Genomic DNA, 16,641 nt, shown 5'->3' on the forward strand with positions numbered 1-16,641 from the left:
ATCTGTAACCTCATGGCCCGGCATATTCCTCACTCTACCATTACCAACAAGCCAGGGGATCAACCCTGGTTCAATGAGGAGTGTAGAAGAGCATGCCAGGAGCAGCACCAGGCGTACCTAAAAATGAGGTGCCAACCTGGTGAAGCTACAACTCAGGACTACATGCATGCTAAACAGCGGAAGCAACATGCTATAGACAGAGCTAAGCGATTCCACAACCAACGGATCAGATCAAAGCTCTGCAGTCCTGCCACATCCAGTCGTGAATGGTGGTGGACAATTAACAACTAACGGGAGGAGGAGGCTCTGCAAAACATCCCCATCCTCAATGATGGCGGAGTCCAGCATGTGAGTGCAAAAGACAAGGCTGAAGCATTTGCAACCATCTTCAGCCAGAAGTGCCGAGTGGATGATCCATCTCAGCCTCCTCCCGATATCCCCACCATCACAGAAGCCAGTCTTCGGCCAATTCGATTCACTCCACGTGATATCAAGAAACGGCTGAGTGCTTTGGATACAGCAAAGGCGACGGGCCCCGACAATATCCCGGCTGTACTGCTGAAGACTTGTGCTCCAGAACTATAGCTGCGCCTCTAGCCAAGCTGTTCCAGTACAGCTACAACACTGGCATCTACCCGACAATGTGGAAAATTGCCCAGGTATGTCCTGTCCACAAAAAGCAGGACAAATCCAATCGGCCAATTACCGCCCCCATCAGTCTACTCTTCAATCATCAGCAAAGTGAATGGAAGGTGTCGTCGACAGTGCTATCAAGCGGCACATTACTCACCAATAACCTGCTCACCCGATGCTCAGTTTGGGTTCCGCCAGGACCACTCGGCTCCAGACCCTCATTTACAGCCTTGGTCCCAAACATGGACAAAAGAGCTGAATTCCAGAGGTGAGGTGAGAGTGACTGCCCTTGACATCAAGGCAGCATTTGACCGAGTGTGGCACCAAGGAGCCCTAGTAAAATTGAAGTCAATGGGAATCAGGGAAAACGCCTCCAGTGGCTGGGAGTCATACCTAGCACAAAGGAAGATGGTAGTGGTTGTTGGAGGCAATCATCTCAGCCCCAGGACATTGCTGCAGGAGTTCCTCAGGGCAGTGTCCCTAGCCCAACCATCTTCAGCTGCTTCATCAATGACCTTCCCATCCACCATGAAGGTCAGAAATGGGGAATGTTCGCTGATGATTGCACAGTGTTCAGTTCCATTCGCAACCCCTCAGATAATGAAGCAGTCCGAGCCTTGCATGACAGGCAAGACCTGGACAACATCAGGCTTGGGCTGATAAAGTGGCAAGTAACATTCGCGCCAGATAAGTGCCAGGCAATGACCATCTCCAACAAGAGAGAGTCTAACCACCTCCTCTTGACATTCAATGCATTACCATCGCCGAATCCCCCACCATCAACATCCTGGGGGTCACCATTGACCAGAAACTTAACTGGACCAGCCATATAAATACTGTGCTGCGAGAGCAGGTCAGAGGCTGGGTATTCTGCGGCGAGTGACTCACTCCTGACTCCCCAAAGCCTTTCCACCATCTACAAGGCACAAGTCAGGAGTGTGATGGAATACTCTCCACTTGCCTGGATGAGTGCAGCTCCAACAACACTCAAGAAGCTCGACACCATCAGGACAAAGCAGCCCGCTTGATTGGCACCCCATCCCCACCCTAAACATTCACTCCCTTCACCACCGGGCGCACCGCGGCTGCAGTGATGTACCATCCACAGGATGCACTGCAGCAACTCGCCAAGGCTTCTTCGACAGCACCTCCCAAACCCGCGACCTCTACCACCTCAGAAGGACAAGGGCAGCAGGACATGGGAACAACACCACTGCACGTCCCCCTCCGAGTCACACACCATCCCGACTTGGAAATATATCGGCCGTTCCTTCATCGTCGCTGGGTCAAAATCCTGGAACTCCCTTCCTAACAGCACTGTGGGAGAACCTTCACCACACGGACTGCAGCGGTTCAAGAAGGCGGCTCACCACCACCTTCTCAAGGGCAATTAGGGATGGGCGATAAATGCCGGCCATGCCAGCGACGCCCACATCCCATGAACGAATAAAAAAAAATAATCTCTCCCTCGCTGGGTGTTACACACGGCCCCGTGTAATTTGTCAGTTGTGCCTTTGAACACAATTCATCGAAATTTCTGCTGCTTCTGTTGAAATTAATTTCACAATCGCTGGAAGTCCAGTCTTGATTAAAATCACCAAGTGGTGTATCTGAAGAGGGGAAGGTAATGATTGGGGGGTTAATGAGGCAGAGTTACTGGTTCAGAACAGAAATCAGTCCTGGCTGACTTGCTGAGAAAGAAAGAAAGAGATAGAGAGAGAGATAGAGAGAGAAAGAGATAGAGAGAGAGAGAGAAGGAGAGGGAGAGGGAGAGAGAGAGAGAAAGAGAGAGAGAATGATAGAAAGAGAGATAGAGAGACAGAGAGAGAAAGATAGAGAGAGAAAGAAAGAGATAGAAAGAGAGAGAAAGAAAGAGATAGAGAGAGAAAGAATGAGAGAGAGAGAAAAAAAGAGAGAAAAGGAAAGAGCTGGAGAGAGAGAGAAAGAGATAGAGAGAGAGGAAGAGATAGCTAGAGAGAGAGAAAGAAAGAGAGAGAAGGAATGAGCGAGAGAGAGGGAGAGAGAGAAATAGATAGTGAGAGAAAGAGATAGATAGAGAGAGAGAAAGTAAGAGAGATAGAGACAGATAAGGAAAGTGACAGAGAGAAAGAGAGAGAGAAAGAGATAGAGAGAGAGAAAGATAGAGAGGGAGAGAGAAAGAGATAGAGAGAGAGGAAGAGATAGATAGAGTGAGAGAAAGAAAGAGAGAGAAGGAATGAGCTCGAGAGAGGGAGAGAGAGAAATAGATAGTGAGAGAAAGAGATAGGTAGAGAGAGAGAAAGTAAGAGAGATAGAGACAGATAAGGAAAGTGACAGAGAGAAAGAGAGAGAGAAAGAGATAGAGAGAGAGAAAGATAGAGAGGGAGAGAAAGAGATGGAGAGAGAGAGAAAGATAGAGAGAAAGATCGAAAGAAAGATAGAGAGACAGAGAGAGAAAGATAGAGAGAGAAAGAAAGAGATAGAAAGAGAGAGAAAGAAAGAGATAGAGAGAGAAAGAAAGAGAGAGAGAGAAAAAAAGAGAGAAGGAAAGAGCTAGAGAGAGAGAAAGAGATAGAGAGGAAGAGATAGCTAGAGAGAGAGAAAGAAAGAGAGAGAAGGAATGAGCTAGAGAGAGGGAGAGAGAGAAATAGATAGTGAGAGAAAGAGATAGATCGAGAGAGAGAAAGTAAGAGAGATAGAGACAGATAAGGAAAGTGACAGAGAGAAAGAGAGAGAGAAAGAGATAGAGAGAGAGAAAGATAGAGAGGGAGAGAGAAAGAGATGGAGAGAGAGGAAGAGATAGATAGAGACAGAGAAAGAAAGAGAGAAGGAATGAGCTGGAGAGAGGGAGAGAGAGAAATAGATAGTGAGAGAAAGAGATAGATAGAGAGAGAGAAAGTAAGAGAGATAGAGACAGATAAGGAAAGTGACAGAGAGAAAGAGAGAGAGAAAGAGATAGAGAGAGAGAAAGATAGAGAGGGAGAGAGAGAGAAAGAGATGGAGAGAGAGAGAAAGATAGAGAGAAAGATAGAGAGACAGAGAGAGAAAGATAGAGAGAGAAAGAAAGAGATAGAAAGAGAGAGAAAGAAAGAGATAGAGAGAGAAAGAAAGAGAGAGAGAGAAAAAAAGAGAGAGAAGGAAAGAGCTGGAGAGAGAGAGAAAGAGATAGAGAGAGAGGAAGAGATAGATCGAGAGAGAGAAAGAAAGAGAGAGAAGGAATGAGCTAGAGAGAGGGAGAGAGAGAAATAGGTAGTGAGAGAAAGAGATAGATAGAGAGAGAGAAAGTAAGAGAGATAGAGACAGATAAGGAAAGTGACAGAGAGAAAGAGAGAGAGAAAGTAAGAGAGAGAAAGTAAGAGGGAGAGAGAAAGAGATAGAGAGAGAGAGAAAGAGATAGAGAGAGTGAGATGGAGAGAGAAAGTAAGAGAGAGAAAGTAAGAGGGAGAGAGAAAGAGAGAGAGAAAGTAAGAGAGAGAGAAAGAGAGAACGTAAGAGAGAGAGAAAGAAAGAGAAAGAGAGATAGAGAGAAATAGAGAGAAAGGAAGAGATAGAAAGAGAGAGAAAGTAAGAGATAGAGAGAGAGAGAAAGTGAGAGAGAAATAAGGAGAGATCTCCCATTTCTCTCCGGCCCCTTTCACCACCTCAGGACGTCCCAAAGCTTCACGGCCAATGAAGGACTTTTTTTGAGGTGCGCTCACTGTTGTAATGTGGGAAACGCAGCAGCCGATTTGCGCACAGCAAGATCCCACAAACAGCGACGTGATAAACGACCCAGATCATCTGGTTTTTTTTTTAGTGATGTCGATCGAGGGATAAATATCGGGGCCCAGGACCCCGGGGAGAACTCCCCTCCCCCCCTGCTCTTCTTCCAATAGTGGGCCGTGGGATCTTTTACACCCGCCCGAGAGAGGGGGGCAGACGGGGCCCTCGGTTTAACGTCTCTGACTCTGCTCCAGTTCCCAGTAATTGAGATGGTGAGGTGTCTCGGAAAGCCCTGACTGGAGCTCGTCCGTAGGCGGGATGGGACCTGGTTCGAACAAGCTCCTTGTTACACATCACCTCCACGCTGAGAAGGTAAACAGGATACCAAGTGTTCACTCCGGGCCAGGTATGAGTGTTGGCACGAGTCCATTCGTCGTGAGATTAAATAAGACGCGGAGCTGTTCCAACAAGCCAGGGAGCAATCAAAGGATTGCAGAACCGCACAGCACAGGAGGAGGCCGCTCTGCCTGTCGGGCCTGTGCTAGGTCTGTGAGAGAGCTCTCCAATTAATTCCTCCGGCTCTTTCCCCCCCCCGTCGCCCTGTAAATTTTCCCCCTTCGAGTATTCCCCCCCTTTTGAAAGTTATTATTGAATCTGTTCCCACCGCCCTTTCAGGGAGCGAATTCCAGATCATCGCGTCTCGCTGCGTAAAAAAACATTCTCCCCGTCTCCCCCTCTTTCCCCAATTATCTTAAATCTGTGTCCTCTGGTCCCCGACCCTCCTGCCCACTGGGAAACACTCTCTCCTTATTTACTCAATCAAAACCCCTCGTGATTTCAAACCCCTCGATTAAATCTCCCCTTAACCTTCTCTGCTCTGAGGAGAACAATTCCCAGTTTCTCCAGTCTCTCCACATCACTGAGGTCCCTCATCCCCTGGTCCCATTCTGGGAAATCTCCCCTTAACCTTCTCTGCTCTGAGGAGAACAATTCCCAGTTTCTCCAGTCTCTCTACGCAACTGAGGTCCCTCATCCCTGGTCCCATTCTGGGAAATGTCCCCTTAACCTTCTCTGCTCTGAGGAGAACAATTCCCAGTTTCTCCTGCCTCTCCACGCAACTCAGGTCCCTCATCCCCTGGTCCCATTCTGGGAAATCTCCCCTTAACCTTCTCTGCTCTGAGGAGAACAATTCCCAGTTTCTGCTGCCTCTCCGCGCAACTGAGTTGATAAGAACATAAGAAATAGGAGCAGGAGTAGGCCAATCGGCCCCTCGAGCCTGCTCCGCCATTCAATAAGATCATGGCTGATCTGATCCTAACCTCAAATCTAAAGAACACAAGAAGTAGGAGCAGGACCCGGCCACTCAGCCCCTGGGCCCTCTACGCCACCCACAGGGCCTTGACCGGTCCAAACTCAGCTTCATGTCCAATTTCCTGCCCGCTCCCCATAACCCCTAATTCCCTTTGCTTCTCAGAAACTGTCTATTTCTGTTTTAAATTTATTTAATGATGGAGCTTCCACAGCTTCCTGGGGCAGCAAATTCCACAGACCTACCACCCTCTGAGTGAAGAAGTTTCTCCTCATCTCAGTTTTGAAAGAGCAGCCCCTTATTCTAAGATTATGCCCCCTAGTTCTAGTTTCACCCATCCTTGGGAACATCCTTACCGCATCCACCCGATCAAGCCCCTTCACAATCTTATATGTTTCAATAAGATCGCCTCTCATTCTTCTGAACTCCAATGAGTAGAGTCCCAATCTACTCAACCTCTCCTCATATGTCCACCCCCTCATCCCCGGGATTAACCGAGTGAACCTTCTTTGTACTGCCTCGAGAGCAAGTATATCTTTTCTTAAGTATGGAGACCAAAACTGTATGCAGTATTCCAGGTGCGGTCTCACCAATACCTTATATAACTGCAGCAATACCTCCCTGTTTTTATATTCATCCCTGGTCCCATTCTGGGAAATCTCCCCTTAACCTTCTCTGCTCTGAGGAGAACAATTCCCAGTTTCTCCAGTCTCTCCACGTAACTGAGGTCCCTCATCCCCTGGTCCCATTCTGGGAAATCTCCCCTTAACTTTCTCCGCTCTGAGGAGAACAATTCCCAGTCTCTCCACGCAACTGAGGTCCCTCATCCCCTGGTCCCATTCTGGGAAATCTCCCCTTAACCTTCTCTGCTCTGAGGAGAACAATTCCCAGTTTCTCCAGTCTCTCCACGTAACTGAGGTCCCTCATCCCCTGGTCCCATTCTGGGAAATCTCCTCTTAACCTTCTCTGCTCTGAGGAGAACAATTCCCAGTTTCTCCAGTCTCTCCACATGACTGAGGTCCCTCATCCCCTGGTCCCATTCTGGGAAATCTCCCCTTAACCTTCTCTGCTCTGAGGAGAACAATTCCCAGTTTCTCCAGTCTCTCCACATAACTGAGGTCCCTCATCCCCTGGTCCCATTCTGGGAAATCTCCCCTTAACTTTCTCCGCTCTGAGGAGAACAATTCCCAGTCTCTCCACGCAACTGAGGTCCCTCATCCCCTGGTCCCATTCTGGGAAATCTCCCCTTAACTTTCTCCGCTCTGAGGAGAACAATTCCCAGTCTCTCCACGCAACTGAGGTCCCTCGTCCCCTGGTCCCATTCTGGGAAATCTCCTCCGCACCCTCTCTAAGGCCCTGGACATCCTTCCTAAAGTGCGGAGCCCAGAATTGGGACACAATGCTCCAGTTGAGGCCCAACCCGATGTTTTATAAAGGTTTAGCATCACTCCCTAGCTTCTTGTACCTTGTTTGTAAAAAGAAGACATAACACAGAGAGTTTCGGATCTCAATTGGTTTATTATTGATCATCCGACGATGGTGATGTTCCCCCCCACTGTAAGTTGGATCTGAAGTGTGGCTGTGAAGGGTCCGGGCGGTGGGGAGGGATTTGGTGGGCTGCTCGGAGGTCAGCCGTTGCAGAGCTCCACTGGACGGCCGTTCATCGACTGGACAGGTCGGTAGTTGTTGAGGTCCCACTTTGAATTGCGGACAAACATTTTGTACTGTAAGGCAGAGAGGGTGAGAGGTCGAGGTGGCCCAGACCCAATGACCCTAACCCTGACCCCCCCACAGTCCTCCACCCACTCCCCACCTCAGTCAGAGAGAGAGAGAGAGAGAGAGAGGAGCCCTCCGCTTAGGGACAGGAGGAGGCCACTCTGCCCCTCGAGCCCGTTCCAGCCGTTCAATGAGACCATGGCCTGACCTGCGACCGATCTCCATCTCCCCGCCTCAGCCCCTCAACACCCTCCGGCTGACAAAAACCCATCGATCTCGGCTTTAAGATTAACAATCGAGCATCGACTGCCCTTTGGGGGAAGAGGGTTCCGAACTCCTCCCTCCCTTTGCGTGTCCCACCTCCCCCTCCTGGCCCTAATTTTCAGGCTCTGTCCCCCAGTCCTGGACTCCGCAAACCAACGGGAGATAGTTTCTCTCTCTCTCTCCACCCCATCAACTCCCCTTAATCTCTTCGATCAAACCAACCCCTTGACCGTCGAGATTCCCGGGAGCACGAACCCAGTTTGTGTAATCGCTCCTCGTGATCGAACCCTCTGAGTCCGGGGTTCGTTCTGGTAAACCTGCGCTGCCCTCCCTCCAAGGCCGGCATGTCCTTCCGAAGGTGCGGTGCCCAGAACTGGACGCAGTGCTCCAGGTGCGGTCTGACCAGGGGCTGTGTCCAGCCCGAGCAAAACCTCCACCCCACCCCCCCGCCCTCTTGTATTCGAGTCCTCTCGATATAAAGACCAGCGTTCCCTCAGCCTGTCCGATCATCTTCTGCACAGTCCAGGTCCTTTGAATGGTCAGTGGTCAGCTACAGAGATCTGAGCACAGGGTGAAAGGTCAGCGACCCACTGACCCAACCCCCACCCCCCAATCGGAGAGAGAGGAGCCCCTCCGACCCCTCTGCCTGGGGCAAGTATCTGCCCCCAAACCCGACAAGGTACCAAATCCTGATGCCCAGGTAGCTCTGGGCCAGAGCAGGGGGGGTTGGGGTGGGGGGTTTGCCGACTGAAATATATTACCTGGGAGACACTCATGTGCATGGGCTGGTCCAGCACGGTCCAGATGACGTTCTCTGCGCAGGGAGGTGTGGTCAAAGAGCCGCGGTATCTGTAGAAAGGAGCAAGCTTCCAAGGGATGATCTTCTCCAGGTTCAGGGAGAGGGTCCTTTTCTGACCTTCGGTAGAAGAGGCGACAAGACAAGAAGAAGGAAAAGGGGGCGTCAGATTTCTCCGGGCTTGGGGGGGCGGTGAGGGAGATGGGGAGAAGGTGGGATTGAGGGAGATGGGGAGAAGGTGGGATTGAGAGAGATGGGGAGAAGGTGGGATTGAGAGAGATGGGGAGAAGGTGGGATTGAGCGAGATGGGGAGAAGGTGGGATTGAGAGAGACGGGGAGAAGGTGGGATTGAGAGAGATGGGGAGAAGGTGGGATTGAGGGAGATGGGGAGAAGGTGGGATTGAGGGAGATGGGGAGAAGGTGGGATTGAGAGAGATGGGGAGAAGGTGGGATTGAGAGAGATGGGGAGAAGGTGGGATTGAGAGAGATGGGGAGAAGGTGGGATTGAGGGAGATGGGGAGAAGGTGGGATTGAGAGAGATGGGGAGAAGTTGGGATTGAGAGAGATGGGGAGAAGGTGGGATTGAGAGAGATGGGAGAAGGTGGGATTGAGAGAGATGGGGAGAAGGTGGGATTGAGAGAGATGGGGAGAAGGTGGGATTGAGGGAGATGGGGAGAAGGTGGGATTGAGGGAGATGGGGAGAAGGTGGGATTGAGGGAGATGGGGAGAAGGTGGGATTGAGGGAGATGGGGAGAAGGTGGGATTGAGGGAGATGGGGAGAAGGTGGGATTGAGGGAGATGGGGAGAAGGTGGGAGTGAGGGAGATGGGGAGAAGGTGGGATTGAGGGGGATGGGGAGAAGGTGGGATTGAGAGAGATGGGGTGAAGGTGGGATTGAGGGAGATGGGGAGAAGGTGGGATTGAGGGAGATGGGGAGAAGGTGGGATTGAGGGAGATGGGGAGAAGGTGGGATTGAGAGAGATGGGGAGAAGGTGGGAGCGAGGGAGATGGGGAGAGGGTGGGATTGAGGGAGACGGGGAGAAGGTGGGATTGAGGGAGATGGGGAGAAGGTGGGATTGAGGGAGACGGGGAGAAGGTAGGATTGAGGGAGATGGGGAGAAGGTGGGATTGAGGGAGATGGGGAGAAGGTGGGATTGAGGGAGATGGGGAGAAGGTGAGATTGAGGGAGATGGGGAGAAGGTGGGATTGAGGGAGATGGGGAGAAGGTGGGATTGAGGGAGATTGGGAGAAGGTGGGATTGAGGGAGATGGGGAGAGGGTGGGAGTGAGAGAGATGGGGAGAAGGTGGGATTGAGAGAGATGGGGAGAAGGTGGGATTGAGGGAGATGGGGAGAAGGTGGGATTGAGGGAGATGGGGAGAAGGTGGGATTGAGGGAGATGGGGAGAAGGTGGGATTGAGAGAGATGGGGAGAAGGTGGGATTGAGGGAGACGGGGAGAAGGTGGGATTGAGGGAGACGGGGAGAAGGTGGGATTGAGGGAGATGGGGAGAAGGTGGGATTGAGGGAGATGGGGAGAAGGTGGGATTGAGGGAGATGGGGAGAAGGTGGGATTGAGGGAGATGGGGAGAAATTGGGATTGAGAGAGATGGGGAGAAGGTGGGATTGAGAGAGATGGGGAGAAGGTGGGATTGAGGGAGATGGGGAGAAGGTGGGATTGAGGGAGATGGGGAGAAGGTGGGATTGAGGGAGATGGGGAGAAGGTGGGATTGAGAGAGATGGGGAAAGGGTGGGATTGAGGGAGATGGGGAGAAGGTGGGAGTGAGGGAGATGGGGAGAAGGTGGGATTGAGGGAGATGGGGAGAAGGTGGGAGTGAGGGAGATGGGGAGAAGGTGGGATTGAGGGAGATGGTGAGAAGGTGGGATTGAGGGAGATGGGGAGAAGGTGGGATTGAGAGAGATGGGGAGAAGGTGGGGATTGAGAGAGATGGGGAGAAGGTGGGATTGAGAGAGATGGGGAGAAGGTGGGATTGAGGGAGATGGGGAGAAGGTGGGATTGAGGGAGATGGGGAGAAGGTGGGATTGAGGGAGATGGGGTGAAGGTGGGGTGTGGGGTGTTGGGGGAGGTGGGTTGTGGGAGTTGGGGAGAGGTGGGTTGAGGGTGTTGGGGGAGGTGGGAGTGAGGGAGATGGGGAGAGGTGGGAGTGAGAGTGATGGGGTGAGGTGGGATTGAGGGTGTTGGGGAGTGGGTGGGATTGAGGAGTTGGGGAGAAGGTGGGAGTGAGAGTGATGGGGTGAAGGTGGGATTGAGGGTGATGGGGGAAGGTGGGTGTGAGGGTGTTGGGGAGAGGTGGGTGTGAGGAGATGGGGGAAGGTGGGTTTGAGGGTGATGGGGAGTGGGTGGGTTGGGAGAGATGGGGAAGGTGGGATTGAGAGTGATGGGGAGAAGGTGGGATTGAGAGAGACGGGGAGAAGGGGGGATTGAGGGAGATGGGGAGAAGGTGGGAGCGAGGGAGATGGGGAGAGGTGGGTTGAGGGAGATGGGGAGAGGTGGGGATGAGGGTGATGGGGAGAGGTGGGATTGAGGGAGATGGGGAGAGGTGGGGTTGAGGGAGTTGGGGAGAGGTGGGATTGGGGAGATGGGGAGAAGGTGGGATGAGGGAGATGGGGAGAAGGTGGGATTGAGAGAGTGGGGAGAAGGTGGGATTGAGGGTGTTGGTGAGAAGGTGGGATTGAGGGAGATGGGGAGAAGGTGGGATTGTGAGAGTTGGGGAGAAGGTGGGAGTGGTGAGTGGGGAGAAGGTGGGATTGTGGGAGATGGGGAGAGGTGGGATTGAGGGAGATGGGGAGAGGTGGGATTGAGAGAGTTGGGGAGAGGTGGGAGTGAGAGAGATGGGGAGAAGGTGGGATTGAGGGAGATGGGGAGAAGGTGGGATTGAGGGAGATGGGGAGTGGGTGGGAGCGAGGGAGATGGGGAGAAGGTGGGATTGAGAGAGATGGGGAGAAGGTGGGATTGAGGGAGATGGGGAGAAGGTGGGAGTGAGGGAGATGGGGAGAAGGTGGGAGTGAGAGAGATGGGGAGAAGGTGGGATTGAGGGAGATGGGGAGAGGGTGGGATTGAGAGAGATGGGGAGAAGGTGGGAGTGAGAGAGATGGGGAGAAGGTGGGATTGAGGGAGATGGGGAGAAGGTGGGATTGAGGGAGATGGGGAGAAGGTGGGAGTGAGAGAGATGGGGAGAAGGTGGGATTGAGGGAGATGGGGAGAGGGTGGGATTGAGAGAGATGGGAAAGGTGGGATTGAGAGAGATGGGGAGAAGGTGGGATTGAGAGAGACGGGGAGAAGGGGGGATTGAGGGAGATGGGGAGAAGGTGGGAGCGAGGGAGATGGGGAGAAGGTGGGATTGAGGGAGATGGGGAGAAGGTGGGGATTGAGGGAGATGGGGTGAAGGTGGGATTGAGGGAGATGGGGAGAAGGTGGGGTTGAGGGAGATGGGGAGAAGGTGGGATTGAGGGAGATGGGGAGAAGGTGGGATTGAGGGAGATGGGGAGAAGGTGGGATTGAGAGAGCTGGGGAGAAGGTGGGATTGAGGGAGATGGTGAGAAGGTGGGATTGAGGGAGATGGGGAGAAGGTGGGATTGAGAGAGATGGGGAGAAGGTGGGAGTGAGAGAGATGGGGTGAAGGTGGGATTGAGGGAGATGGGGAGAAGGTGGGATTGAGGGAGATGGGGAGAAGGTGGGATTGAGAGAGATGGGGAGAAGGTGGGAGTGAGAGAGATGGGGAGAAGGTGGGATTGAGGGAGATGGGGAGAAGGTGGGATTGAGGGAGATGGGGAGAGGGTGGGAACGAGGGAGATGGGGAGAAGGTGGGATTGAGAGAGATGGGGAGAAGGTGGGATTGAGAGAGATGGGGAGAAGGTGGGATTGAGAGAGATGGGGAGAGGGTGGGATTGAGAGAGATGGGAAAAGGTGGGATTGAGAGAGATGGGGAGAAGGTGGGATTGAGAGAGACGGGGAGAAGGGGGGATTGAGGGAGATGGGGAGAAGGTGGGATTGAGAGAGATGGGGAGAAGGTGGGATTGAGGGAGATGGGGAGAGGGTGGGAGCGAGGGAGATGGGGAGAAGGTGGGAGCGAGGGAGATGGGGAGAAGGTGGGAGCGAGGGAGATGGGGAGAAGGTGGGAGCGAGGGAGATGGGGAGAAGGTGGGAGCGAGGGAGATGGGGAGAAGGTGGGAGCGAGGGAGATGGGGAGAAGGTGGGAGCGAGGGAGACGGGGAGAAGGTGGGATTGAGGGAGATGGGGAGAAGGTGGGATTGAGGGAGATGGGGAGAAGGTGGGATTGAGGGAGATGGGGAGAGGGTGGGAGTGAGAGAGACGGGGAGAAGGTGGGATTGAGGGAGATGGGGAGAAGGTGGGATTGAGGGAGATGGGGAGAAGGTGGGATTGAGGGAGATGGGGAGAAGGTGAGATTGAGAGAGATGGGGAGAAGGTGGGATTGAGGGAGATGGGGAGAAGGTGGGATTGAGAGAGATGGGGAGAGGGTGGGAGTGAGGGAGATGGGGAGAAGGTGGGATTGAGGGAGACGGGGAGAAGGTGGGATTGAGAGAGACGGGGAGAAGGTGGGATTGAGAGAGATGGGGAGAAGGTGGGATTGAGGGAGATGGGGAGAAGGTGGGATTGAGGGAGATGGGGAGAAGGTGGGATTGAGGGAGATGGGGAGAAGGTGGGATTGAGGGAGATGGGGAGAGGGTGGGAGTGAGGGAGATGGGGAGAAGTTGGGATTGAGAGAGATGGGGAGAAGGTGGGATTGAGGGAGATGGGGAGAAGGTGGGATTGAGGGAGATGGGGAGAAGGTGGGATTGAGAGAGATGGGGAGAAGGTGGGATTGAGAGAGATGGGGAGAAGGTGGGATTGAGGGAGATGGGGAGAAGGTGGGATTGAGGGAGATGGGGAGAAGGTGGGATTGAGGGAGATGGGGAGAAGGTGGGATTGAGAGAGATGGGGAGAGGGTGGGAGTGAGGGAGATGGGGAGAAGGTGGGATTGGTCTATCGGAGAGGACATGTCAGATACAGTGACCCCATTGGCCTACCTTTGTATCTGACGTGTGGAAGCAATTTAACGACTGGTTCCAAAGCGTGGTTTGATCTCGGAGTCACCTTTCAACAAGAGAGAGAAGAGTGCGGTGAGGAGATTGTCCATCAACCTCAAAATACCCCCTCTAAAGGGGGAGTCTCTCCGTCAGGGACCCTCTTTAAAGAGGGAGTCTCTCCGTCAGGGACCCCGTTTAAAGAGGGAGTCTCTCCGTCAGGGACCCCCCTGTGAGGGAGTCTCTCCGTCAGGGACCCCCCTGTGAGGGAGTCTCTCCGTCAGGGACCCCCCTGTGAGGGAGTCTCTCCGTCAGGGATCCCCCTGTGAGGGAGTCTCTCCGTCACGGACCCCCCTATAAGGGGGGGTGTTCTTACCTTGAAGAAGATGGCGATCACAGCGAGACCCTCCGGGGATTTTGTGGCTTCTTCTGAGTTGAGATATCGAACATTCCAGAAAACAAGGTGCATCTCCAGAAAAAACAGAGAGAGTCACTGGGTGCAGGACTGGGACTGACTCCCTCACTCACACTCCCTCACTCACACTCCCTCACACTCCCTCACACTCCCTCACTCACACTCCCTCACACTCCCTCACTCACACTCACTCACACTCCCTCACACTCCCTCACTCACACTCCCTCACACTCCCTCACACTCCCTCACTCACACTCACTCACACTCCTCACTCACACTCACACTCACACTCCCTCACACTCACTCACACTCACTCACTCACTCCCTCACCTCCCTCACACTCACTCACTCCCTCACACTCACTCACTCACACTCACTCACACTCCCTCACACTCCCTCACACTCCCTCACACTCCCTCACTCACACTCACTCACACTCCCTCACACTCCCTCACTCACACTCCCTCACACTCCCTCACTCACACTCACTCACACTCCCTCACTCACACTCCCTCACACTCACTCACTCACACCCCTCACTCCCTCACTCACACTCCCTCACACTCCACTCACCACCTCACACACTCCCTCACCACACCTCACTCACACTCCCTCACACTCCCTCACACACCTCACTCACACTCACACACACACTCACTCACACTCCCTCACACTCACTCACTCACACCTCACTCACACCCTCCTCACCTCCCTCACACTCACTCACTCACACTCACTCACACTCACACTCCCTCACACTCTCCCTCACACACACTCACTCACACTCCCTCACACTCCCTCACTCACACCCCTCACTCACACTCACTCACACTCACTCACACTCCCTCACACACACTCACACTCACTCACTCACACTCCCTCACTCCCTCACACACTCCCTCACACTCCCTCACACTCACTCACTCACACTCCACACTCCACTCACCCACTCACACTCCCTCACACTCACTCACACTCACACTCACTCACTCACACTCCCACACCACACTCACTCACACCCCTCACACACTCACACACACTCCCACACCCTCACCTCACTCACTCACACACACTCCACTCACACTCACTCACACCCTCACACTCCCCTCACACTCACTCACACTCACTCACCCACTCACTCCCACACTCCCACACACTCACTCACACACACACACTCCCTCACACACCCTCACTCACACTCCCTCACTCACACTCCCTCACTCACCCTCACACACACTCCACTCACTCCCTCCACTCACACTCCCTCACTCACACTCCCTCACACTCACACCACTCACTCACACTCACACCCTCACTCACACTCCCTCACTCACACCCTCACACTCACTCACACTCCCTCACTCACACTCCCTCACACTCCCACACACTCCCTCACTCACACTCCCTCACACTCCCACACTCCCTCCCACACTCCCTCACTCACACTCCTCACCACACTCCCTCACTCACACTCCCACACTCACTCACACCCACTCACACTCCCTCACACTCCTCACACTCCCTCACACTCCCACACTCCCTCACTCACACTCCCTCACACTCACTCACTCACTCACACTCCCTCACACTCCACACTCCACTCACTCACACTCCCTCACACTCACACACTCACTCACTCCCTCACACCCTCACTCACACTCACTCACACCTCACTCACTCCCTCACCACACTCCCTCACACCCTCACTCCACACACTCCCTCACACTCACTCACTCACTCACTCACTCCCTCACTCACACTCCCTCACTCCCTCACTCACACTCCCTCACTCACACTCCCTCACTCACACTCCCTCACACTCACTCACTCACCCTCCCTCACTCCCTCACTCACACTCCCTCACACTCACTCACTCCCTCACACTCCCTCACTCCCTCACTCACTCCCTCACTCACACTCCCTCACTCACACTCCCTCACTCCCTCACTCACACTCCCTCACACTCCCTCACTCACACTCCCTCACTCCTCACTCACACTCCCTCACACTCACTCACTCCCTCACTCACACTCCCTCACACACACTCACTCCCTCACTCACACTCCCTCACACTCACTCACTCCCTCACTCACACTCCCTCACACTCACTCACACTCACTCACTCACACTCCCTCACACTCACTCACACTCACTCACTCACACTCCCTCACTCACTCTCACTCACTCACACTCCCTCACTCCCTCACCCTCACTCACTCACACTCCCTCACACTCCCTCACCCTCCCTCATCCTCCCTCACCCTCACTCACCCTCCCTCATACTCACTCACACTCACTCACACTCACTCACCCTCCCTCACATTCACTCACACTCCCTCACCCACTCACCCACCCACTCCCTCCCTCACACTCACTCCCTCACCCTCACTCACTCATACTCCCTCACGCTCCCTTACCCTCCCACAACCTCCCTCACTCACACTCCCTCACCCTCCCTCCCTCACACTCCCTCACTCACCCTCCCTCACTCACCCTCACTCACACTCACTCACACTCCCTCACACTCCCTCACACACTCACACTCCCTCAAACTCACTCCCTCACCCTCCTTCACCCTCCCTCACACTCCCTCAGACTCCCTCACTCACAATCCCTCACTCAAACTCCCTCACTCACACTCCCTCACACACTCACTCACTCACCCTCCTGCACCCTCCCTCACACTCACTCACTCTCACACACACTCCCACTCCCTCATCCTCCCACACACACTCACTCACACTCCCTCACCCTCCCTCACACACTCACCCATCCACTCCCTCACA

The 16,641-nt window shown here is 53.6% G+C and overlaps 1 protein-coding gene across 1 annotated transcript; it reads right to left on the reverse strand.

Moving 5' to 3' along the window:
* Positions 1 to 7,121: 7,121 nt before the first annotated feature.
* LOC137312318 (carbonic anhydrase-like) lies at positions 7,122 to 13,963 on the reverse strand. The gene is made up of 4 exons (XM_067978901.1): positions 13,817 to 13,963; positions 13,444 to 13,510; positions 8,365 to 8,519; positions 7,122 to 7,347 (listed from the first exon to the last, which is right to left on the reverse strand). The coding sequence occupies exons 1-4, from the start codon at positions 13,907 to 13,909 to the stop codon at positions 7,252 to 7,254; spliced, it is 411 nt and encodes a 136-aa protein (XP_067835002.1). The 5' UTR covers positions 13,910 to 13,963; the 3' UTR covers positions 7,122 to 7,251.
* Positions 13,964 to 16,641: the final 2,678 nt, after the last annotated feature.

The sequence above is a fragment of the Heptranchias perlo genome, unplaced genomic scaffold, assembly GCF_035084215.1.
Source record: "Heptranchias perlo isolate sHepPer1 unplaced genomic scaffold, sHepPer1.hap1 HAP1_SCAFFOLD_418, whole genome shotgun sequence".
NCBI lineage: Eukaryota > Metazoa > Chordata > Chondrichthyes > Hexanchiformes > Hexanchidae > Heptranchias > Heptranchias perlo.